General features: G+C 35.6%; 1 protein-coding gene across 4 annotated transcripts in view; it reads right to left on the bottom strand.

Annotated features, from left to right (window-relative positions):
* Positions 1-12,867: 12,867 nt before the first annotated feature.
* CEP128 (centrosomal protein 128) overlaps positions 12,868-22,615 on the bottom strand; it is a 102,385-nt gene continuing 92,637 nt past the window's right edge. For 3 of the 4 annotated variants that reach the window (XM_040067923.2, XM_040067922.2, XM_040067924.2), the window contains 2 exons: positions 21,048-21,156; positions 12,868-16,936 (listed from right to left, as the gene is read on the bottom strand). In XM_040067923.2, the coding sequence (XP_039923857.1) occupies positions 16,830-16,936; positions 21,048-21,156 (216 nt within the window). In that variant the 3' untranslated portion in view covers positions 12,868-16,829. Of the gene's footprint in view, positions 16,937-21,047; positions 21,157-22,615 lie in introns of those variants that run through there. The other variant, XR_009207993.1, reaches the window with a different exon arrangement.

Here is a 22,615-nt window from a genome sequence, read left to right as displayed (position 1 = left end):
TATGGCACAAACCTGAATAATCCCAAAGCCTTGGGGAACTGCAGTTCACATGACAGATATGTATAACAGCTGTCAGCCAGGGCAGCAAGCAAATTATGTGAAATATTAGATACAGAGTAGGCCCTGACATGGCCTACTTCCCCAGCATGTTATTTTTTATAATTAAAATTAAATTTTTCATATTTTTTCCTTCCCTTAAATAACAAAGAAGGTTGGTAGCAGAATCGATGTTTCCTGACAGCTGTAAACAATCACAGGCTCCTGTCTTTTGAAGTTTTTGGGTTTTTCCTTCCGTGACTCGTGCATTTCCTTTCAAGGTCTTCCTGTGTTGATTTATTCCCAATTCCCCCAACTGATATCTAATTCTCCTCTGTGCTTGGCATGGCTGTTACCTTCAATTGCTCACTTACACAAACTTAGCAAAGCAAAATCTACAGACATAATTCAAGGCTCCTGCCAGTTTAAAAAAATTCAGAACTGGAGAGTAGAATATCTTACATTTTGCGATGAAAAAAGTGCCACTGTGCTCTTTTTCTGTTTAGCTTACCAACACAGGCAACTTGTCAGATTATTTAATGTCATTTTTAGGGCAGATAAAGACCTTTACCCATAAATACCTAAATACATTACTGCAGAGTCTTTCAGATAAACCAAGGAGACTCAGGACCAGGATTCTTTCTGGTTTAGCCACAAGTTTGCTGCTTTGGCCAAGACGCTCTACATACCTGGAAATTAAAATGAAAATTCAAAGTAGATATAACTCCTTATCTACCATGAGAACCAAGAGGGAAGGTTTAACTAGACTTAGCACGTAGGAAGAAAAGGTACAGAAAGACTAAGAATAGTAAAATATTTTGCAAAAGTACCAGCTCACTCACACCATTCACTGTGCAAGGGACCATTATTCTCAAGCATAATACTAATTATTTTATTTACCGACCATCTCCATTGCATCCACAGTGTTTGGCATGTAGCATTAACAATATAATAAATAAAAATTAAAACTTCATCTAATACACAATAGAGAAGGCAAGCAAACACTAAATAGAGTAATGGAGCATTGAAAAGTCGGCTTTTAGATCTCATCCCCCCGTGTAGCTTCCAGCATCCTGCTGTGACATTGTTTCAGTACTGAAACAAATGGAAGAACAACCCTAGTTGAGTCACCCACATCAGTCCTTCTGGCACTGTGGCAGATACTGCTGTCAGCCCCAACTTCACTGAAGAACAGCCCCTCCCTGCAATAACCTCTCTACTGCCTGCAGCACACGCAAGGCTAGAAGTAGGTCAAGACTCCAGTGGTCAGAGGAATTCTTAAGGAGAAACACTCCTATATTCCACAAAACAATGGACTTACCCAGAACCATTAAGTTTGAAAAAACCTGTCCTTCCAGAAAACATTTCCAGATAGGCACAGATGAGAATTGATTTAAGAGCCCGGTTGTGTGCAGCAGCAGATGCTCTTCTGAAGATTAAATTTTGTGTGTGCCTGAAAAAAAATTTAGGTTTGTTTGCACTCTGTACTGTCTCACAAAGGGTAATTCCTTTCATGCATCTAATAGGGAAGAAGTTTCCTTCCTAGTTGGAGAAAGGCAGCAGCCTCCCCACATGTCTAACCAGAAAAACAGAACAAAATTGCAAGTCTCATTTTAGGACGTTTCTGAGATACAGTTTGCCAGAAGTTGGGAGAACAGTTTGAGGAGGCAGTGCCAGATACTTTCCTAAACTCTTGCCTAGCAATTTATTCCTTACCTGTGTTGGAGACAGGACACTGAGCTAGATGGCCCTTTTCTATAGAGCAATATGGAGTAACACACACTTGCTCCCAGCTTTGAAATGAGACAAAAGCTGTGAATTAAACTTTCTATCTTTAATCACAGTAAATATGATATTTACTGTCTAAGAGACTGCAGAAACACCTTGTAACATGGTACATTCTGAACTGGATTTAACAAGGTTGGACTTGATGATCTTGGAGATCTTTTCCAACTTTAATGATTCTATGATTCTTAATGATCCTGTGTTAGAGCAGTCTGTTGAGATCCAACAAAAGATTACATGGGCTTTGAATTTCAGTATTAAAAACCCAATCCAACATGAAACAATAATCTTCTTGTGAGATAAAAAGACACAGTTACAGTTATTAGTCTATACCTGATTAGTCTAGGCTACTTGAGGGAATAGGGTACATCAATTCTTCCCAACTTCATTCAGAAACTCCACTTTGAAGAATGCAGTTTTGCTATGCCCCAGGTATCTTCTGTCCATCCATTCCCTTCGACCATCAAAATGAGCTAGTCTCATTTATTTTATTAGACAGTCTTATCTGTTAAGCAGAACAGTCTTGGTTTCTCAGAAAAAAAGGTGTTCTCTTGAAACTAGGCTGTGCCTAAGGCACACACCATCCATCAAAGGTCATAGAATCTGTTTCACATGTTGTCTGCAAAATTACAGAAGATTCCAACCTCTGCTGAGTAGCCAACAACTCCAACAGATATTTCTTCCTTGTTAAAAAAATACAATCCAGACGGGATCCTTGCACTTGCAACATACCAGGCAGCCACAGCAGAAACTGACCAGGAAAGAAACAACCTGAATCTCTGCTTTTCCACATTATTTTTAGAACATTTTTCATTATAAAAGAAGGATCTTCAGAAGGCAGAATTCTCTTACTGCACTAAGAATTAGGTGACTGGAATTGGAAACTTGCAGGAAACATATTCAGAAACCTGATCACATCCACACTGCATGATTATGTCACAGAACCCTTCTAAAGAATGTTACAGTTAATAAAACTCATACAAGTTCTAAAAGTATCAGTACAAATTAATAGAAGCAAAAAGAAACCTCAAGGCTATAATTAACTAGGAGACTATCACCACAGGTTCAGGAATTCCGTGAAACAAAAATTGTTACGTGTTGGAAACATACCCTTAAAAACCCACATCATGTATTTTCAAAATTCTCAATATTTTCTTGATATCTGGAGACAGAATTCTAGATTAGACAAAATTCTGTTTGAAATGGTACCCCTGTTCTTGGGTTTACATAACCCCCAAAATATTGCCTTAATTTGCATTCAGGTACTTTTCAACAGAGCATTTGCATGTTAGGCAGAATCCTCTGAGTTCTGTTCTTGCCAATAAAGTATGGGGAAAGTTGGCTAAATCAGGGGTTACTGCCAGCCAGTGACATCTGCAGCCATAGCCTCAAGATACTTGGCAGTACTGAAATATGTGGAAAGGCTAGAAATTAGCAAGAAAGGATTCCTTCGTGAATTTAACTGGAAAGATCCCAAAGGAACTGGAATATATAATTTGCCCTAGGAAGGACTAGGAAGAAGCTTCCTTACTGGACAATTATGAGCATGTTAAATAAGGATGTGATCTCAAGAAGAAAAACCTCTAGTCAACTTGTGACCAATTAACAGCCTTCTGGTAGAAGACCAGAGTAGCTGTCTCTTCCAAGGACAGAGGCTGGACCTAAAACCACGAAACAGTAAAGAGAATTAGGGGACCAACTAGAATAGCTAGCAGGGAATGAACAGGAACAGGAACAAACAAAATAATTGGCCAGGTGCATGCTGAGCAGAAGGCTTCTGTAATTGTGAGAGAAATGTTAAAGGTTAAAAGCCTTAAAACAATTGGACGTTTGCAAAAGCAGCAGATGCTTTGCTAAGGCCAGGTTTGCACCCCCCAATCAAACAGGAGGAATTTTTGTGTGTTGTGGCAAAACCTCTGATCTGCAAAAGAACAGCACAGGTGCAGAGGGGGTGCCACGTCAGTGAAAAGGTTGATAAGCAGCAGATCCTTCGAGGGGGGAAAATGCTTTTTACCATGCCAATGTCCTCCTTCCCCAGAGGCTCAGGTGAAAACTTTCCTCCCCATGGGGCTCAGGTGTAAAATTTCCCTCCCTCCACCCCCAGCAGGAGGCACTGGGACATCTACACATAAGTCTGAAGGTGTTCATCCTTTCTGATAAGGCACAATTGGCTCAACTATGCAGGGGTGAGAAACAGCCATCATGTCTTAGAAGGGATCATCAATCATCAAAGACCCCTGAAGTGCCGCCAACTCATTTCTGGGGCCTTCCACCGGAGAATTAAGCATGATCCATAGTGTTGCATCAGACAGTGTAAAACTCCCCCACCAAGGCAGGTACCTGGGTGTTCCTAACTGAATGTACTGAACTTTTGAATCCATTGAACTTCTTGTTTTACAGGCTCTCCCCACCCCCAATGGGTCAAGACAGTGACCATCACTTTGACCTACAGACATCTAAATTGCATCAACCAAATATTGCTTGTGGACCCAGGCATTCCTCTCACTGTCATCTCTTGTTCTTTCTGCTATTCTCTTTTCCTTATGTGCTATCTTCATACTTTTATATTGCTATATTACTATATACAATAAGCAAAATGGCTACATACATCCTTTCCAGTGCAACCAAAATATATAGGTACAGATATATAGATATATGCACACATACACATACACTGGTCATTCAGTGTTGTTTCACTCTAATGCATCCCAGCAGATCTATTAACAAGAACCTCAGTTATCCAGCCTCAGGCATAGGTCCTAAGAAATGTTTAAGCAAAAGAGAGGAAGATTAAAAGTATGTGTAGAAAAACTTTCTCCCACTCACAAATGAGTCCTTTCTTTCAGGCTCAGTCTTAGATCAACATGATGGTTTTCTGAGATACAGCCAACGATGCACAGTGCCTCCTAGGTCCCAAGGAATTACTGCTTCCATCACTGCTGAGGTATGACTGTGTGTCTGTTCTCCTCTGCAAGGTCCTATTTTCACCTAATGATGTCCAAGTGCCCATTTCACATATTGAAAACTTTTCTGCCTACGCACATTTAGTTAGTCCTCACGGAGAAGTCATCTTCCTGCGTTTTTTCAAAGGTTCCTGACCCCATCAGTCTCAAACAAATAAAGCAAATGTGACTCATTGCATGGGGATTACAAGACAAAAGGATTTGGGAAATGAGAGGTTGCATATACCCTAAGGGTAAGGTCAACAGAAGGGAGGTCAAGAGAACAACTCTCAGGAACTCTGATAAAATTAATGAAAATCCTGGCTAAAAAATCTGAAAATATATTATCCTAGCCTACATTATGCTAGCATATTTTGTTATTTTGTTGTATGTCTGTTTCCACCTGTATTTGGTGGATGTCTCAGAAGTTGAGTTTATTCTATTTCTACCACAAAACAGAGTTTACAATAAACTAAGAGAAATAACACTGCATTTCTACACAGGATGTATGTGTGAGAATTTTTGGGACAATCTCTTAGTAAAGTCATAGTATAGTTTTTTTCCAAGGGACTGTAAGGAAATCATAAACTGCCCTCTATCACTGTTGTTGGTTGCAGATCTATGCTAGATTCAGTGTTAGATATATCATTGCCTGTTTGGAAGTTTTGTCACAAAACTGACTATTGAAAATTACTATATAAAATTGACAAAACCGAGTGTGGCTTGCACTTTGCTGTACAGAGACTGTTTCAAAATTCTCAGCTCTTGAGATAAAATCCAAATTGTAAATTTCAGCATTGTCTACTGCTCTTATTCACAAGTTTTGGGGAATCTTTTGTAGACCCAATCCTGTACTCTGGTTTAGTTCCTATCTGAATTGGAGGCACCAGGAGATACACAGGGTCAGAGCAGGAAGAACCATCACTTGATAGTTCAGTGGGTTCCTGGCTTATAAAACAAGCATAAGTTAAGGTCCATACTAACTGAGGGCCAGCTGGAGCTTTTATCTGAGGTCACAAGAAATGTATTTTTCTGAGACTACAACCAGAATTCCTATGAAACTAGTTTGTCCACTCCTTTTATCAACCTACTTTCCTTACCTATTGAGAAGTGTTGTTTGAGCTGTAGTGGTATCCATTGCCAAGAGCATTGACCTGTCCTCACGCAGGCATCCTGCCGCCTGTAGAACCATTGATGCTTCCAACAGTAGTTTTCAGGCAGTGTTTTCCAGGCAGTAGTATGTATGGCTTTTGAAATTCTACCTAAGGATCACATTCGGAAGGTATCCAAAAGGAAACTGGAATAAACTACTTGTTTTCACTTGTAAAGGAACCTGTAGGGTATTTGTCTACATCCCAAGAGCTCAATTGTCAGGGCCAAGGCTGAGCCCTTCAGCAATGGTGGTAGAGCCTCTGGGATAACAGATTTAGGAAGGGGGGGAAATGTTGCGCAACAGCTGTTGGAAGAGATGAACAAGCATGTGAGAAATAAACAACTCTACTATCATCAGTGAAAAAAAAATGGTCCAAAGAAAAGTAAGTTTGTCATAAAACGTCTGCCGATCACAAAACTATGTAAAATACATGCAAAACCTCTAAATTTAAAAAGGCAAGGGAATATGTAATTGAGGAGAATGAAATTAGCAAAATAATTACAGGCTTTCAATAACTGATTTCTCAGTATATAAAGAAACTGTATTTTGGTCAGCTTGTGAGAAACCAGAATAAGAAAACTTCATTATATGGAATTATGAAATATCTTTTGGGATGTTTTGCTTTTGTTTTACTTTGTGTTCAAAATATAACACAAGGCTTTGTTTTCTATTAAATGCTTCCATAGAAATTTAGCTGCATTGAACTCCCCAGCAACAATAATTTTTGTCTCATTAGACAGTGTCATGGCCCAATCTCTTTGCTTGTTTAACTGCATCCCATTTCACTGCCTCCAGCAGTGTTTCTTATTTAAGGTAATAAAGAATTTACCCTGGAATCCAGATAAAGTACACATCAATAAACCCCACTCTGTGGGTGGACACAGTGCCTATAATGCAGGCAATAAGCATCTAAGGCAGATGCCTGATTTTCCTTTTTACTAAATGGAGATCTAAACTATATAATTAGAACAGTTCACTGCAATTTGATCAAACCCTGAATGCTTACTTTGGGCTGAGATGAAGGATGCTACAGATCCTGTTGACTACAAAGGCAGGTTCATTTAGGTGGAGGCATGTGTTCTGTCCACACTCAAGTTCAATCAGATGAATCTTGTTTACACTCTCTAAGAGAATACAGGCACAACAGCCTGTCCTAATTAAGGGCACCTCTGGAAACACTGTCAATAATGGCCAATGTAAAGACCTACTATTATTGTAACACCATAATACGTTGCCAGATTTTTGGGTCCTTAATGCTATACAAATCTTTGACTTAAATAAGTATTTTGAATACATACTTTTGAAGAAAACTATTCTCATAATGAAATTATCATCTTAGTTTTAAAACAAATATTATAGTAGAAGAAAGAAAACACCTATTGCTCCTAGAGACAAGAAAACAGGGCAACATAATTCCATATCACACATCTAAATTTCACAAAACTAAAAAAAGATCAATTACATAAAACAGGCCTTTGCAAAAGTTTGGCAATGTTAGGTAAATGAATACAGATGCTATGCATTGCTTGGAAAAATAATTTATTATGTTAGCTTACAAAATGACAAGTTTTTATGTTATACTTTAAATTACAAGTACAGCTAGCAATTTTGATCCTGCAAAGGTACCAACTATCTCCTGAGATGCAATGAAGACTTGCAACCCTGCCTTCAGGAATTGCTTGGAGTAAGTCCCAAGTCAGCAAAAGTGTAATGTAGTTTGATATTTTTGTTAATGTCTTATTGGCTAACATTTTATAGTCTAATAGCAGAAAGTAGATACAAATGTTTATGTTAAATTAACATAAGAACTTTCCTAGTAGAGCCTTAACCAAACTTAAACATACCGGCAGACTGTGCCAAGTTTTCAGCTTGCAGCAACATACTCAGAGCACAGAAGACAGCTTTCATATACTTCATACTGCAATCACTTGACAAGATCTCAGCACTTAGTACTTCGGTACTCAGGCTTTATACATGAGATTTCATTCCGGTTTCATACTGGTATAAATCAGGCACAGGCATTCTGAAGTCAGAGCAGCAACTCAACCATAAAATTGGTGTTCTGGTGTGACATGAGTCACACCTTGTGTGTAACCAAGTACCTCAAACTTCACAGGTTGGTAAGGACTTGTGCATCAAACCAACATGGTAACAGCTCTTCCTTTTATACTTCTACAATGCACTGTTCCTAAACCTGCATGAGGTGTTCTGAAAATCAAACCTGTAGCCTTAGTTTTATGTGCATCCATGCAACTCACAGGAAGTAATAGTCAAGCAGTAGTTTGGCTGAACTTGATCTAAAGGGTCTTTTCAAACCGAAATGATTCTATTATTCTAGACTTTTTAAAAATTCATTACACATGTTACAAGATAGTCAAGTCGAATTTTTTTCCTACTTGAAGATGGCAGATAATGGAAAAAGTGGACTGCAAATACCTTATGAAGCCATCTTATTACAAAAATATAGGACAAAAAAAAATCAAAACTGGTTTTGTTTCATGAGTCTTTTGTTAAAAAAGAATTCCAATAGTGCTGGAATTTAGATGTAGCTTTTCCCTACACACATAAAAAAATCCCTATTTTGGGTACTCATTGAATTACTACATCTGTTGAAAAACTGATACGAAACAAAACATTTAGCCATGAATGTGAAATACAATTGATACATATTAAGAGAGGAACCATCTCTCCTTGGAGATGTCTTCATTATTTTGACAAAGCTGTAGCAGACCACATTAAAGTGGAAAAATGAGCTGCAATATTTCAGAATTTTTCAAATTTCATAAGCTTGGATTGCTGTTATTTAGAAGTATACTATGGTTTTCATTATATAACTAACTTTGATTTAGTCTTCTTGAAAAAAATAAAGGAACCTAACTGAACTCGAAATCTCATTTCTCAGATTCTGAAAAAAATTAAAATATAAAAATGAGATAGTGTCAAATTATTCCAAGTGTTTTGGAGTTTGCTACCATATGATTTTTATAAGATCATGTATTTTTCAACAAGCATTTGCTGTTCATCAGATCAAGACATATAGTAACTTGCAGACCTCGATAATGCAATGAAGAAATAGACAAAGAAAATATTTCTCTCCCCTTTTCTAAAACTCAGCACAAAATTGTAACTCCACTGATATTACAGACAAGGCCTCTGCTAGCTTTACTGAAGTCAGGATTTCTAAGCATAAAAGGAGCTCTTTCTTTTTAAGCAGTAAAATTTTACACTGTATGAACATGTTTATACATGTCAATACATATCAATGTCTATCAGAAAGAGACATAATTATGTAGACAGTGTTATAAGTGTATATTATAAAGTTAGCTTTTTGCAAAATTTGTGCTATGTGATTAATAACTTTGTTGTAAGGATATAAGTTTTTATTTCTGCTATTAGTAAAAAATTAGGCATAGTGGCAGTAGTTGATATAGTATGCTTAAACTGTTTGTTTGGTCGAGATAACATCCAGTGAACATGTAAAGAAGACCCTGCTATAGATACACCAACTATCAGCATCTACCATCTGAAGAAAGAATGGACCAAGGCCCCAACTGGAGATGATAATGAAGACACAGCCAAGAAACATGAATATGCAACAGACTGATGCAAAACAAAGGGTATTTAAAGAATATCTCTGATATAGCAGGTTGAGAACTTAGCTAAATGCCAAGTCACCCGGCTGGAAATAATTTTGCTTAATCTGTCTCCTAATTGTCTTATTTTTATTTTATTAAACCTATTTCTTAAAATTTACCAGGGAAGTGAACCTCATTTTTCACAATAAGATATACCTGATGCCTACACAGCTATTGGAAGTCTGAACACACCTTTATGTTTCAGAAATCAAGTCTGCAGGAAACTACAATAGTTTTGGTTACTACAGTAAGGTGAACTTCAACATGCAGGAAGAGCTGGACTCCTTGCTAAACATTCAAAGACTTTATCTCAAGAAATAATTCAATGTTGAGGACTTTCATTCCACTATGCCTGCTTCTATCACATTAACCAATACAATAAGTTTTAGAAGTATTAAACAGACCTTTCTGACTTCACACCAGTAAAAAAACGTTTCACGTCCATATTATTTGTTGAAATTCTTCCGATTCTCTGTTGTTACTTTATACTATACTGCAATGACAATAGTTGACTGGGAAATACGATGTAATATATTCAGTGTCACACATATGAAGTGCCAGGGCAAATCTTAGTTTTGGAATGTCCCAACCAAAATGCTAGTTCACAAGAATAATCTTGTTCCAGTTTTAGGATACTAACTGCAAAAAACCACTGTATTTCATTCAAATGAAATGAAAACAAAAGATCTGGAGGAAAGTGACTCATGTATCAACTAAGTTAATTAGGAGTGATTGTAATGAAGTATCATTAGAAGATGGTTAGAATTAGATGGTTGTTTTTTTAGCTAACGCCATATTAATTAGAAACTGGCAGCATGAAATGGTGAAACATGTTCCAGAAATCAAAAGAGAATAACATATTTTCTTCTCATATGCTCCAAGGGAAAAAAATAGAATATCAGCATTTGCTAATAAGCACATATAGAAATGTCAGCCTTAAAAGTGATACACCTTCAAAGCCTGAGTAATACACTGTTATTGTATTGACACCCTTACCTACGATCTAAATATTTTTTCTATTTGTTGATTTCTTCTGGTAATGTAATACCACAGCAGAAATTTGAACATTTGAGCTATTTGTTAAAATACACAGCAAGAGGCAGTATTCCTTCTGTAGCATATCAGCTGCCTCCAGTGGAATTGTTCAACTTTGCCATGCAGTGCACAGCACACATAACAGAATTTCCCTAAGTATGGAACATAGTTAAGTCTAAATCAAAGTGAGCAAGTCTCACATGTTAAGAGATGACACGAAGTGGGATTGATGTCTGTTGATTAACATATCCAGGAACTTCATTTTTGTCTGTCACTCCACTGAAATTTAAGAAATTACTCTCATTCTGGAAAAATGAAGTGTTTCTTGACTTGGATACTTCATTTTTCCATATTCCAAAAAGAGATTTTTTTGACTATCAAATAAGAATAATTTGTCTCACTTTAAAAAACTTACTAGATTAGGTTTTTTGTTAATTTACAGACCTCTAATACATCAATGGACAATATACAAAATGATTCACATTCCACGGCTAGTGAGCCTCCCTGCTGATGTAGCTCACACTGAACAAAGGATTATGCATTTTCTAGCTTTATGGCTGCATTGGAGATAGCTCCAGTGAAGACCAAACAAACAACTCCAAGGTTTCTGATGGACTTGTTGACATTCTGTTAGTCAAAACGTGTCACAAACGTTCTGCCAGCTCCACTGTGTCCTCATGGTTGCAGCTGTTTGAGTGAAATGGTGCAGTCAGTGCTGCACCCGGCAGCGAAAGCCTCAATAAAAATGGTGCACACATTGAGCTCCATACACCAAACAGCCACAGATGCAAACAGTTCTCTTGGCCAGCAGCAAAACACAGCTCATCTTCATAATTTTCCACACTAAGTACAAAACCGCATCACTGGTGGTTTCTGTGAAAAGCCTCATGCCAGAAACATAAATTGGACTGTTTCCCAGTTCCGTGCTTGTTTAACAGTGGGAGTGACACAGAAATTCTTTGATAATCTTTAGCAAATTCTAGTATCACTTTTCAAAAATATTTAGGTGTCAGCAACTGTTTATAAGGAAGATGATTTGATATTAACACACTGAAGAAATACACTTTGTAATATGAGTATTTTACGTTCTAGACTTAGCACTTAGATGTCCTAAATTCATTGTAGTCTCATTTTTTGCCTTAAATCAATAATATTTCAGGGTTATTGCAGCAAAGTCTATCCTTTACCATTTTCTTCTACAAACTAATAGTAGAACCAATTCTGGCAATCAGAAAATCTAGACAAATGTAGAAAAAGACATTTACTTTGGCCTGTGGAATAATCTTTAAAATTAGACAGCATGTGACCTGATGTTAGTCCATTTACTAAGCAGCTTTTATTTTAGTAAACAAATAAGAGTGTCGAGAGTTCATAATGAAAAGAACTTACAAGAAACAACCACCATCAACACTAATGTAATTCCATGGGAACATAAACTACCAAAATTATTGATGGAGGGTAGGTGAAGAAATCATGGTATGTCTCCTGATACACTAGTGCACTGTTGAAGGCAGATGAGAAAAGCAGTCTAAGATCAAAACTCTTGTCTGAAGAGAGATGAAAATAACAGACTACTCAAGAACAACTGTTGTATTTACTCAAACAACACACCTATCAAGGAGCCATGTCCCTAAAAAAAGACAGTAAAATTATCCTAAAAGAGATATCTCTATGCAGTTCTTGTTTTTAAATGTAATAATTTAATAAAAACATATTAACAACCACATGCCAAAAATATTTCATTCCAAATAGCACCCGATAGATTCCTAAATAAAATTACTAGAAATTTAAAAATATCATCACTGCATATTCTCACACTACAGATTTTGTCATTATTAGGGAAAAAAAAAAAAAAAACAAAAACCCTCATTATTTCAGCCACAGAAATGATAGATGTGCAACTTCAGCTTTAGACACAGGAGAGCTATTGTTAGCACAAATGATAAATGGTGGATCTTGCTGGCTTTTAACCACTGCAATCTCCTTCATTTTTGCTGTCAATATTCCCAGAAGCATTGCACATTTTTGAATGACTTGGTTTTTGGGTTTTGCTGTGTTGTACTCTTGCACAGAGCAGTAAAATATTCTTCAGATTTAAAATCTAATTTAGTTATTTACATAGAAAAGGAAATAAGTTCATATTCCCAGCAGTCTAGACATGCTTAGAGTAAAGAGTTGTGCTAGAGAAGAAAGTACTTAAGCATGAAAAAAAAAATTATCCAAGATTGAATTTTATTTAGGGATCACTTTTATTCAGTTATAAATACTAGCTATAAGGCAGTTTTTAAGCTAAGGCATCAAGAATAAAAGTGTTCTGAAATTTTAATTTAATCATGAATTGCTTTTCATCCCTTCTACTGCTAGTTTTCCTCACAACTGCTTCTAAACTCTACAATTACATCAGATTCACAGGACTTTGAGTGATGTCCTCCTGCACATCCATTTTGGACAAGGCTGAATCATCAGATATTGACCTGCAGCTCACATTAACTTCAGTATCAATTACTTCTGTAGGGTGACAAGGGCTTAGAGAGAGAGAAATCTGTTACTAACACACTGCAGACACAACAAGTTTAACATTGGTACTGCAAAATTCCACTGTAACAAGGAGTGCCACAAAAATCTATGAAAAAAAAATTCTGCATGTTATAGATATGAGAATGCATCCAGGTTGAAGACTTCTCATTTTTAGCCATAAAAGTTACATCAGTGTTACGAAAATACCTAATGATTTCCTTTCAGAGTAATACTGGCATTTTCATTCATGAATAACCATTCAGTGCTATCCAGTGCAGAGACTATGCCTTGCAAGCCAGAGAGTAACTGATATGTAGAGTCCTTAGCTCAGAAATGGATTTTACAATAGTAGTTTGTTTGTTGTATGGGTTTTTTATATTTTTTCCTTATTTACTTTGCTGTAATAGTTAGTAAAAATGTGGCTGAGCTTTGAATATCCAAGGAGTACTTTCACCACCAAAGAAGACTGGCTACCATCAAAAAATTGAGAAGGAAATGTAAGAAAATGGCTTTGTTTTGCACTGTAAAATTTTATTTTTTATTTTTATTTTGACATTTCTTCTTAGGATGACATAATTACACAATAAAAATAAATTATTTTGTCTATTTAGTAAATATAATCTCAAAAGTAATTAAGTACTCTCAAGTCTGCTGTAAAACATTAGGAACTGAAGGACATGAAATTTGGAGCTTATTCATGTGACAACTATTTGATGCTAAAATAGAGGGCCAATGCATTTTTGAAAGCACAATACTGAAGCACTGTATTTCAGTACAGCATTAAAAAAAAGAGAATGCCTGATACTAGCTTATAAAATCCGAATGTACTTAATACATACATAAAAAATTGCCTGATTTACCAAACTAAAAAGAACAAAGATTCAAACCATCATTTTTGTGTGTGTGTGATACCACATTTTTGATTACTGAAAACTACTGCTTTGGGTAAGAATTGAGTAACAGGTCATTAAAGGGTTAAAGTATAAAAAAATCTGGCTACTAGAAGGGACAGCATTTTTTAAGACGTGAAATATACAAAAGGTTTTATTTAAAAATAATCTGCTTTTCTACTTTAAAAACTGAAACTGTGCAAAAGAGTATTATTTCAGACCAATATGGAAAAAATATTATTTAAACCACAAAGGGACAGTTTCACATAATGTCATAAACGGAACTCCAGCCTTCAGTAAAGAGGAAACAAAAATCACTTCGTAATATGAACTTCTATCAAAGGTGGAAGAGAGACAAATATTACATGCTATCTAGACTGCCATGCCAGGCGGGCAAATTTAAGAAAGAATTTCCTGGTTTCAGAGTCCATAAGTCTACTTTTTTTTTTTTTTTTTTTTTTTTGGTCTGTGGTTTGACCTCTCCTATTTTTCCAGCCGTTAGAAAATATTATAAAAGGATATAAAACTGACAAAACCCCAGTCACATAGGCAAAGGCAAATATACTAAGCATGGAACATACTTAAAGTTTTAAAGGCAAAATTATTCACCCAGTAGTAATTTCTGTCCTGTATAGTGCACAAGTCAATTCAATACTTGATGAAACAGTGAGGGAGATCAGACTGCTTATCCTTAGTTTTCTAACAATATAAATCAGCAGTGATCCTGTTTTAACAACACATACTTCAGATTTCTAAGTTACAAGTCAGGAAAACCTTATTAAAATGGTAAGATTTTTACAAATTCCTTAGGAAAAAGAGAGGACATTATACTCCTGGTATATCTTCTCAGCTAAGACTCTTAAAGCCCCATTTATTTACCTACAAGCACTTTCATGTCAAAAAACCATTTAAACTTATTAAAACAGTTAGGGTATGCATTTATCCATCAGCAATCCATGCACCAGACCTCCTTACCACATAAGATGTTTTGACAGCATGATTTACTGCTTCATAATATATTTTAAAGTGACCTGTCTATGTTTTGGCCATAATTTGTAGGTAACATAAGTTCTGCAAGCTGGTGGCATTTCTTTTTGCAATTTTTTAAAGTTTCAGCAGACCAAACCAGTTAAAATATTTTAAATGCCATATTTCCACCTCGGCTCTGATCTAATAGAAAAAACAAATTACAAAATAATGTTGGATGCACTTAAAGTAAGTTTAGTTTATAGTAGCTGTCACTTGAGCTAAACACTGTTTCATGACATCCACACTCTTTGTAGAGAGCAGAAGTTTATTTGTTGATTTTTTTCTTGTCCCTGTTGTGGCCTTTGAGATCAGAACAGATGGATGTGCTTGTTTCGTTTTTCTAGACCCTCTGAATGAGCAGATGTGCCAGAAGTCTGCAAAAAGCCAATGCCAGCACCACCATGCACAGCATAATATACAACAAAAGGTAAAGAAAACTTTTTAATCAAATCAGATTTTTTTCTTAATTTTAAGCAATTTAAGTTAATGGAAATTGAATGGAGAATAAACTCAATCTTTTCTCATTTCTGTGTCTGATTTTGATGTTCTCAACATGTTGTTCTGTTTAAAACAAGCTGAGCACAAGGTGACTGTCAAGGAAGTACACTGTCCAGAGCACCCACTGGGACTACAGAACACCTCACCAGAGTATTAAAAACGACCTCTTTTGAGATGGCACCTCATAGCCTGTGAATTATACCTGAGACACCTACAGTGCCAAAAGATGACAGTGCTTCAGAGAAGAAATAGGCTTCCTAAAGATGACAGAAGTCTGCAAAACAAAACTGCTGGAATGGTGTTAATGTTGCTACAGTACTCTGATAGCTTTGGCAAATCCTTTTAGGCACTATAGCAGTGATCCAGTCAGAAGGTGCTGAGAGGAGAATAAAACAAGAACCATCAGAAACACTTGCATTTCTTTAGAAAACAGAAAATTCTTATGTGATTTGCTCTTTGAGACCACTGTAATGGAAAATTGTGTCCAATTTGTTTAGAATAGTGATATTTGAAGAAATACAAATGTGCAACATTGTATTTCCATAGTATTTTACAATCAATATGAAACACCTCTAATAGAGAACAAAACAGAATAAATAAATGAACATTAAACACTGCTTTTAAAATTTTCACAGCAACATAGAAGTGCCTTTCAACACTCTTGACACAGATGGGTGAGATTCAGATTCTTTAAAGTGCCTAATTGTAGCCATCTGATAAAACTGACAACTTATACGTATGCTGAACCTGAAACCAAGATGTGAATTTCCACTCGCTTTGAGAAAATTCTGTTTTATCACTTCTTCCTTGAATGATTTTTTTCAAACTGAGGGACCTAAAATCACAATGTGTCTGTACAACACTGTATAATGACTCTGTCTCACAATAATAGGCAATTTCTGAGTATTTTTTCATTATTAATAATGTTATTAAACACAATAAAAAACCAAGTGTCAGAACAATTCCTGTATAGGGGTGAACAAGCTCATAGCAAAGATTTATGTCACAGATATTTCACTTCACAGTATTTCAGGAATACAATAAGTTTGGTCTAGGAGGACTGCAGAAAAAAATTCAAGAGAATAGCAAAATCCCAGAAAGCCTTTGGTGTACCAGTCACCTAAATTATCACAAGCATTCATCAGAATCACTCTTGGTGATTTCATCTTTCATCTGGGTGTCTGGCAATTGCTGAATCATTAAGGGTGCTCACTCCTACAGCAGATGGAATTACTACTGTTCAAAACAAACAAAAAAAAGTGCAGTGGAATTTACCACAGAGAAAACTGGTGTGGTTTTGCAAAATATTCTACCGCTTTCCTCCTTCTGCTTGCAGCTTCATTTCACTAACAGCAACATTAGTAGAATCTTCCTTGGTGGCAGTTGTATCCAAAGGAACGATCCCTTTCTTAAGTGCTAGAAATAAGTCACACAAAAAAAGTGATTAAGCATCTTCAGAGTCACACATTAAGTCAGTTAGACTCAATGATCTTAGAGGCCTTTTCAAATCTATTATTCTTGGGTTTGATTGACTGACCATTAGTTTTTATTTAAAACACGTATTTCATTATATGATATTATAATTTATTCAGAAAGTAATATAGTGTTAATAAATATTTAATAGTCATAAGGATATGAATAGATAAACTGACTTATTTTTCTAGAGAAATATATTTAATACTCTATAATACAGGCATAGCCAAGAGCTTTCTTATACACAAGAAATGTAGAAACATGTTTTAAAAATTTGATTATTTCACTAAAATGTATTTTTCATTTATTTTTCCAGAATTTTTGTTAAAATAAGACAAACCTCTCAAAAAATTTGTGAAGGAAAAACTTTACCAACAGCACGGACTTAAGTCACCAAGTGACACTAAACAGGTGCTCATACAATGTCATACTGTGTATTCACCTTCACAGCATGGTGCTTATTTCTAAATATATTATAGTGCTTATTTCTAAATATATTGCATCAAAATCCAGACAATATGAATTGACAAAATTTATCTTATAATAAAATGCTGAAAAAAAAATTAAATCGCCAAACATCTAGCAAAAGGTAGAAATTAAGGGAAGGAAAGTGGCTACCAGCTTATACAGCATACCCTTCTTCTTCTGATGGCCTTCTTTATAGAAAGAAGACGTAAGAAAAGTGGTCCTACTGAATATCCAGAGCACAATTTTTAATGATCCAGTAAAATTGTATCAGTACATAACCAAAAGTTATTGAATAAGGAGCAAGACTTCACAATTTGGTTAGGAGGGGTGAGATGTTCTCACTTTCAGAAGAAGGAAATCACTGTGTCTGGGACATTTGGTATAACACAGAGTTCTAAGTTTCCAGCATAAAGTTTTCAGAATTGGTCCAAAGCTCTGCTGCTGTATGCTACATCAGTGGTACTTCCTGTGGACAGTATTCAAAGCAAGGTGAAAAATCATACAGTTCATTGCTTAACTAATTCTGTTGCATTTTTCTAAGTGATGCTGTCAAGTCTCCAGTCATTCCAAGTTCTTATGCTTAAGTAGCCCTAGGTTTTGTTCTAGAAGGGTGTCCATGGCGTAGTGATGTTGCAATGTCTTTTTACGTGTAAGTACAGTATATTATTTGTAAATGCCAATAAAAATAGTCTTAAGAACTTATGAAAAAGTGTACATAGAGGGATAAAGACAGGCATCAGCCATACAGTGCAAGAGTTAATCGTTATGACAATAAAGCCTACATTCAGGACAACTTGGTCTTATTCAGCTGTGGTATCAGTCATGCTACATACCATGTTGACACAAGAGTGTTGTCTATCACAACTTATGAAGCCCTGGAGCATAAATTCCCAACAACAATAGAAAGGCAGTAAGACATATGGTTTCTGGGAAACCATCCAGGTTAAAACCTCAAAGTGATGAAATGTGCAAAGAGAAGGGCAGGACTCAATTCACAAAGCTAATGCAAAGCATGTGTAACTCTAGGGACTTTTATACTCAACATTTCAGAAAAATACAGTGGCTGTAAAAACAGTTTCTGAGGAATATTCTTTAGATAACAACTAGTATTGACTGTCTGGATCAACCATTTTGGTCTGATTAATACTATAGACTGCAATCCACATCTAGTGAAATGTTCCCTTGAAGAAATTATTTTCTCATTTAAACTTCTTCATTTCCAAGAAAATGGGTACAGAAATAGAAGCACGTTTCCATATTTTAAAATATGTTTGTAATGGAAAAGCTGTTATAATTGCAGTAATTGTACCAGAAACAAAACACAATGTTGATGTTAATTACTCTCCTTTTAACTGCTCGCTGTGTTCGCAACTTTTTAGTAAATATATATATACATATGGAAACAGATTGTTGTTCCCTTATTTATTTTCCCATACTATTTGTCCTTCTTTCTTCAACTAATTTTAAATTTAAATCCCACAATCTCCCTCACAGATAAGTTAAATTATATCAAATGAGTCTGCTCTCCTTCCAGGTGCTCCCTACAAGTCATAGAAGACCCACATGGGGAAGGAAGCTTCTAGTACTAGTTATTGACTCTATAGTCTGTAAGGCTTCATGAACTGAAGAGATGGAATGGGGAAACATAAATCACAAAGGCCTGCAAATGGCTCCAAAAGCTAAATGAAAGGAAAAAAAAGTCCATCCTTCTGTTTCTGAAGGAGACAATTAATCACAGAAAACAGATGATGACGTGTAGGAAGATTTATTAAAAGCTACAGTAGGTTTGGGAGCAAAGATGTCAAAGTATACTTCACTGTCAAAGTCTCAAATGATAATTAATTAATATCATTACTGAAATTAAAAGTTCATTATGTTTTTCTGACTATCATGACTGAAGTAGCTGAATTTTCATTTGCCACTAACTGGAAAATCTCCTTAATGCTAATACCACTGCAGAATTTTCACTGTCCTCAAGAACTAGACCAACAACTTCAAAATACACATTTGACTGGTGGAAATTGGTTTCAGCATAAAGTGACAATCAGTCACAAACCAAAGTCTGTGCAGTAATCCACATATTTTAGTGCCATAAGCACTAAGGAGTGAATTGAATCAACACTGTCTTTTGTTAATCACTTATTTCTTTATTTCCAGAAAATTTAGTTCTGAGTGCTGGTAAAAAACAGTTGAATCAGAGAATAAATATGCAGCGATGTTTCATCAGATTGGTATTCAGATCACATGGATCCTATTTCTTTTAAAACTGCCTAAAATTTATTAAAAAGTTTTAAAGCAACAAAGTCCTAGCTTGTTTAATTTGGGTTAAGTAGTATAAAGACATGGTAATACTTTAAGAACATTTATGCTGCATTTTTAAATTTCAGTAAATTTTTTCAGTGAATCACTTTTGGAATTCTTGAGTTTGGAAGGGACTGCTAGAAGCCATTTACCTGAACATACTGTGAGGCATTGATTCCTTCTTTTCTATGCCCAAAACAGGCTCAGCTGTACTTTGATTTGCAACACTTTAACAGGAATGAAGTTTGGGAAAACGGAAAAATCAGCTCAGAGTCAAGGTAAAATGTTCCTGAAGTACAGATGATACAAAGGTATTTGCTCCTATGCTTTATTCCCACTATTGTTATTCAGTATGCTCTTCAAAAAGATACTAACCCCAACCCATATTTTCTGAAAGGAAGAGAAACCAGTTACCTTTAACCTCACCAGGTCAGCTTAGGACTTACTGGTGAGCAGTAATGTACCACAGTACTAGTTCTAAGATGCAATGCTTTCAAAGTGCAGTGAAGCCTGAAATAGGACTTGCCACATATACAGAATGCAACTTTCTAAATAGGTTCATAGTACACAAACTGGTTATATTGAAAAGAAAGTAAAGGTGATACCCTTCTGAAGAAAAGTATTTTGATATCCATGTATTGATATGCTCAAAAAAAACCCCTTAAAAACCTGGTTTTTAAGTTATTTTTGACACTCATACAAAGGTGTGCCTACATTCCTAATATGTCCTATGTTCTATTGAGCATTTCCCACCTATATCAGAGATCCCATGACTTCACATGAAGAAGTTGTATACACACAAGGGGGTAGAGAAAAAAAAAGTTAAAACCACTACTGAAGTAAAATTAGTGAATTCAACTTTCACTGCAAAAATGCTACATAAGCATGAGCCTAACTGGTGCACATGAAAGATCTTGGAAAGAATCCATGCTTGAGGATATCTCTGGTCCCTCAGAAGATACACAGCTTACACAGGTATGACTCATTATGCAGAGATTCAGAATTCAAGGGCAGCCCTTTTCTTTGGCATAGGTTTGGGTGACAAACAAATATATTGTATGTCCCCGTCAAAAAAAATAAAGCAACTATCAGTGGGATGTAATTAAGTACTTCCCCAGGCAAAGACATCCATCCAGCATCTAAAACTAAAACGCAGAAGGATACTTAAGATGGTTCTAGCACTTCTTTTTCAAAAAGTAGTGCCTCATTCTTTCAAGTAAGAAGAAATTTTAGAGAGAAAAAAATACGTTACCTGTAAATTTTTTTTCTGTGATATAATACTTACAACCTGAACTTGAAAGCAGTGAGCTGCACAAAAAACTGTTTTGAGTTCGCCAACTAGAAGAGTGAGCAGCCACTTCTATATCGGAAATTTCAGCATCCATTTTCACATCCTATGGGAAGCAAATAAAAATAATTTTATAAAAAGCATACAGTAGCATGCAACAAGCACATGCTGCGATTTCACACACACTGGAAAAGACTGTTTTGAATTCTCAGTATTGCAGTTAGGTTCAAATTAATTTGCTTACATGTTTTATCTCCATTTCACCACTATAAAACGTCTGCAAAAAACTGCTTTGCCTTGAAAAAGCACTTACAGCATAGCAAGTCTTTGCCACTACAAGTTTTAAAAATGCTCTTTCCTGTTCACATTACATACACAATTCAGGACATACCATATCAGCAGGGCAGACATCAATGAATGATGACTTCCTCATCAACAGATGGTTCATATTAATTCACTTAAGTTCCAGAAGTAGTAATAAATATAAAGCTATTTTCTCTGCCACTGAGGAAACTTGAAGTTCATTGATTTCTCATATCAAAATACCTAAAGATGCTTTTGAATTTTTTTTGTTAAACCATAAAATGAAGTCTGAAATACAATGTTACTATTTATGGCTAAACCCATACAGCACAGCTTCTTGGTGAGGAAAGTCATTTGGTCTATAAGCTAAAAAAGAGAAGATAAATTTAAAAAGGTCATTTAAACAAAAATCCCTGAAAAATCTCTATTAGCTCTGCAGCAAGTAGTCCCCGGTTACAACACCATCCAAAATAAGATTAAAAGCTTGGCTTGGTATCCAAATTACTCAGTTTCTTGAAATGAGAAGAGGTAATAATGAATAAATGCATCAGTTCATAAAACACACAATTTTACTGCTGACTTCTTATCATAAACAGCCTCAGGGAATTTTGTTAAAACATCTTGCAATTTATCATTTATGCTGATACTAAGATTTGAAAACTAAACAAAAAAAAATCTACATTAATTTAGAGATACAATGAGCTTTTGTTCCATCATTGAAGAAGGATTTACTCCTGTTAAGACTAATGGGAATTATAGATATTAATCCCCTTATGTGCTGATGAGAGACTTAATACCTAATGTGTTCATAGCAGAATAACAAATTTTAAAGAATAAAAAAAGTTTTTGTCTTTATATTCTGCTTCCAGAAATGCATTAAAAGAAGAACTTTTAAAAAAGAAAGGTGCTTTGACCAGTATCTGCAATACCAAATGGTTTTCTCTTTACAGAAATATTAATATAGAGAATGTGCCTTTTTGTCATGTGCTTCATTGACAATTACATCCGTATGTTGTGTTTGAGTAGATGGTCAATTGTCTGTGGCAGGGAAGCTCTCCTAAAATATTTGTATCTCTGCATCAAAATATTTATCTCTACTTTTCTGTTTTGATGTTGCTTCAGTTGCTATTTTCTTTTAATATGTTATATTAATGGGGTTTTCCCCCAATTTTGTCTTTATTTACTATTATTTGTCCCCTTCTTAGTTGTAAAATCAAGATGGTTGTACCTGATGGTATTCTGCCACCCTATTGCCTACTTTT

This window comes from Hirundo rustica, chromosome 6, assembly GCF_015227805.2.
Source record: "Hirundo rustica isolate bHirRus1 chromosome 6, bHirRus1.pri.v3, whole genome shotgun sequence".
NCBI lineage: Eukaryota > Metazoa > Chordata > Aves > Passeriformes > Hirundinidae > Hirundo > Hirundo rustica.
This window is presented reverse-complemented; position numbering and strand designations above follow the sequence as displayed.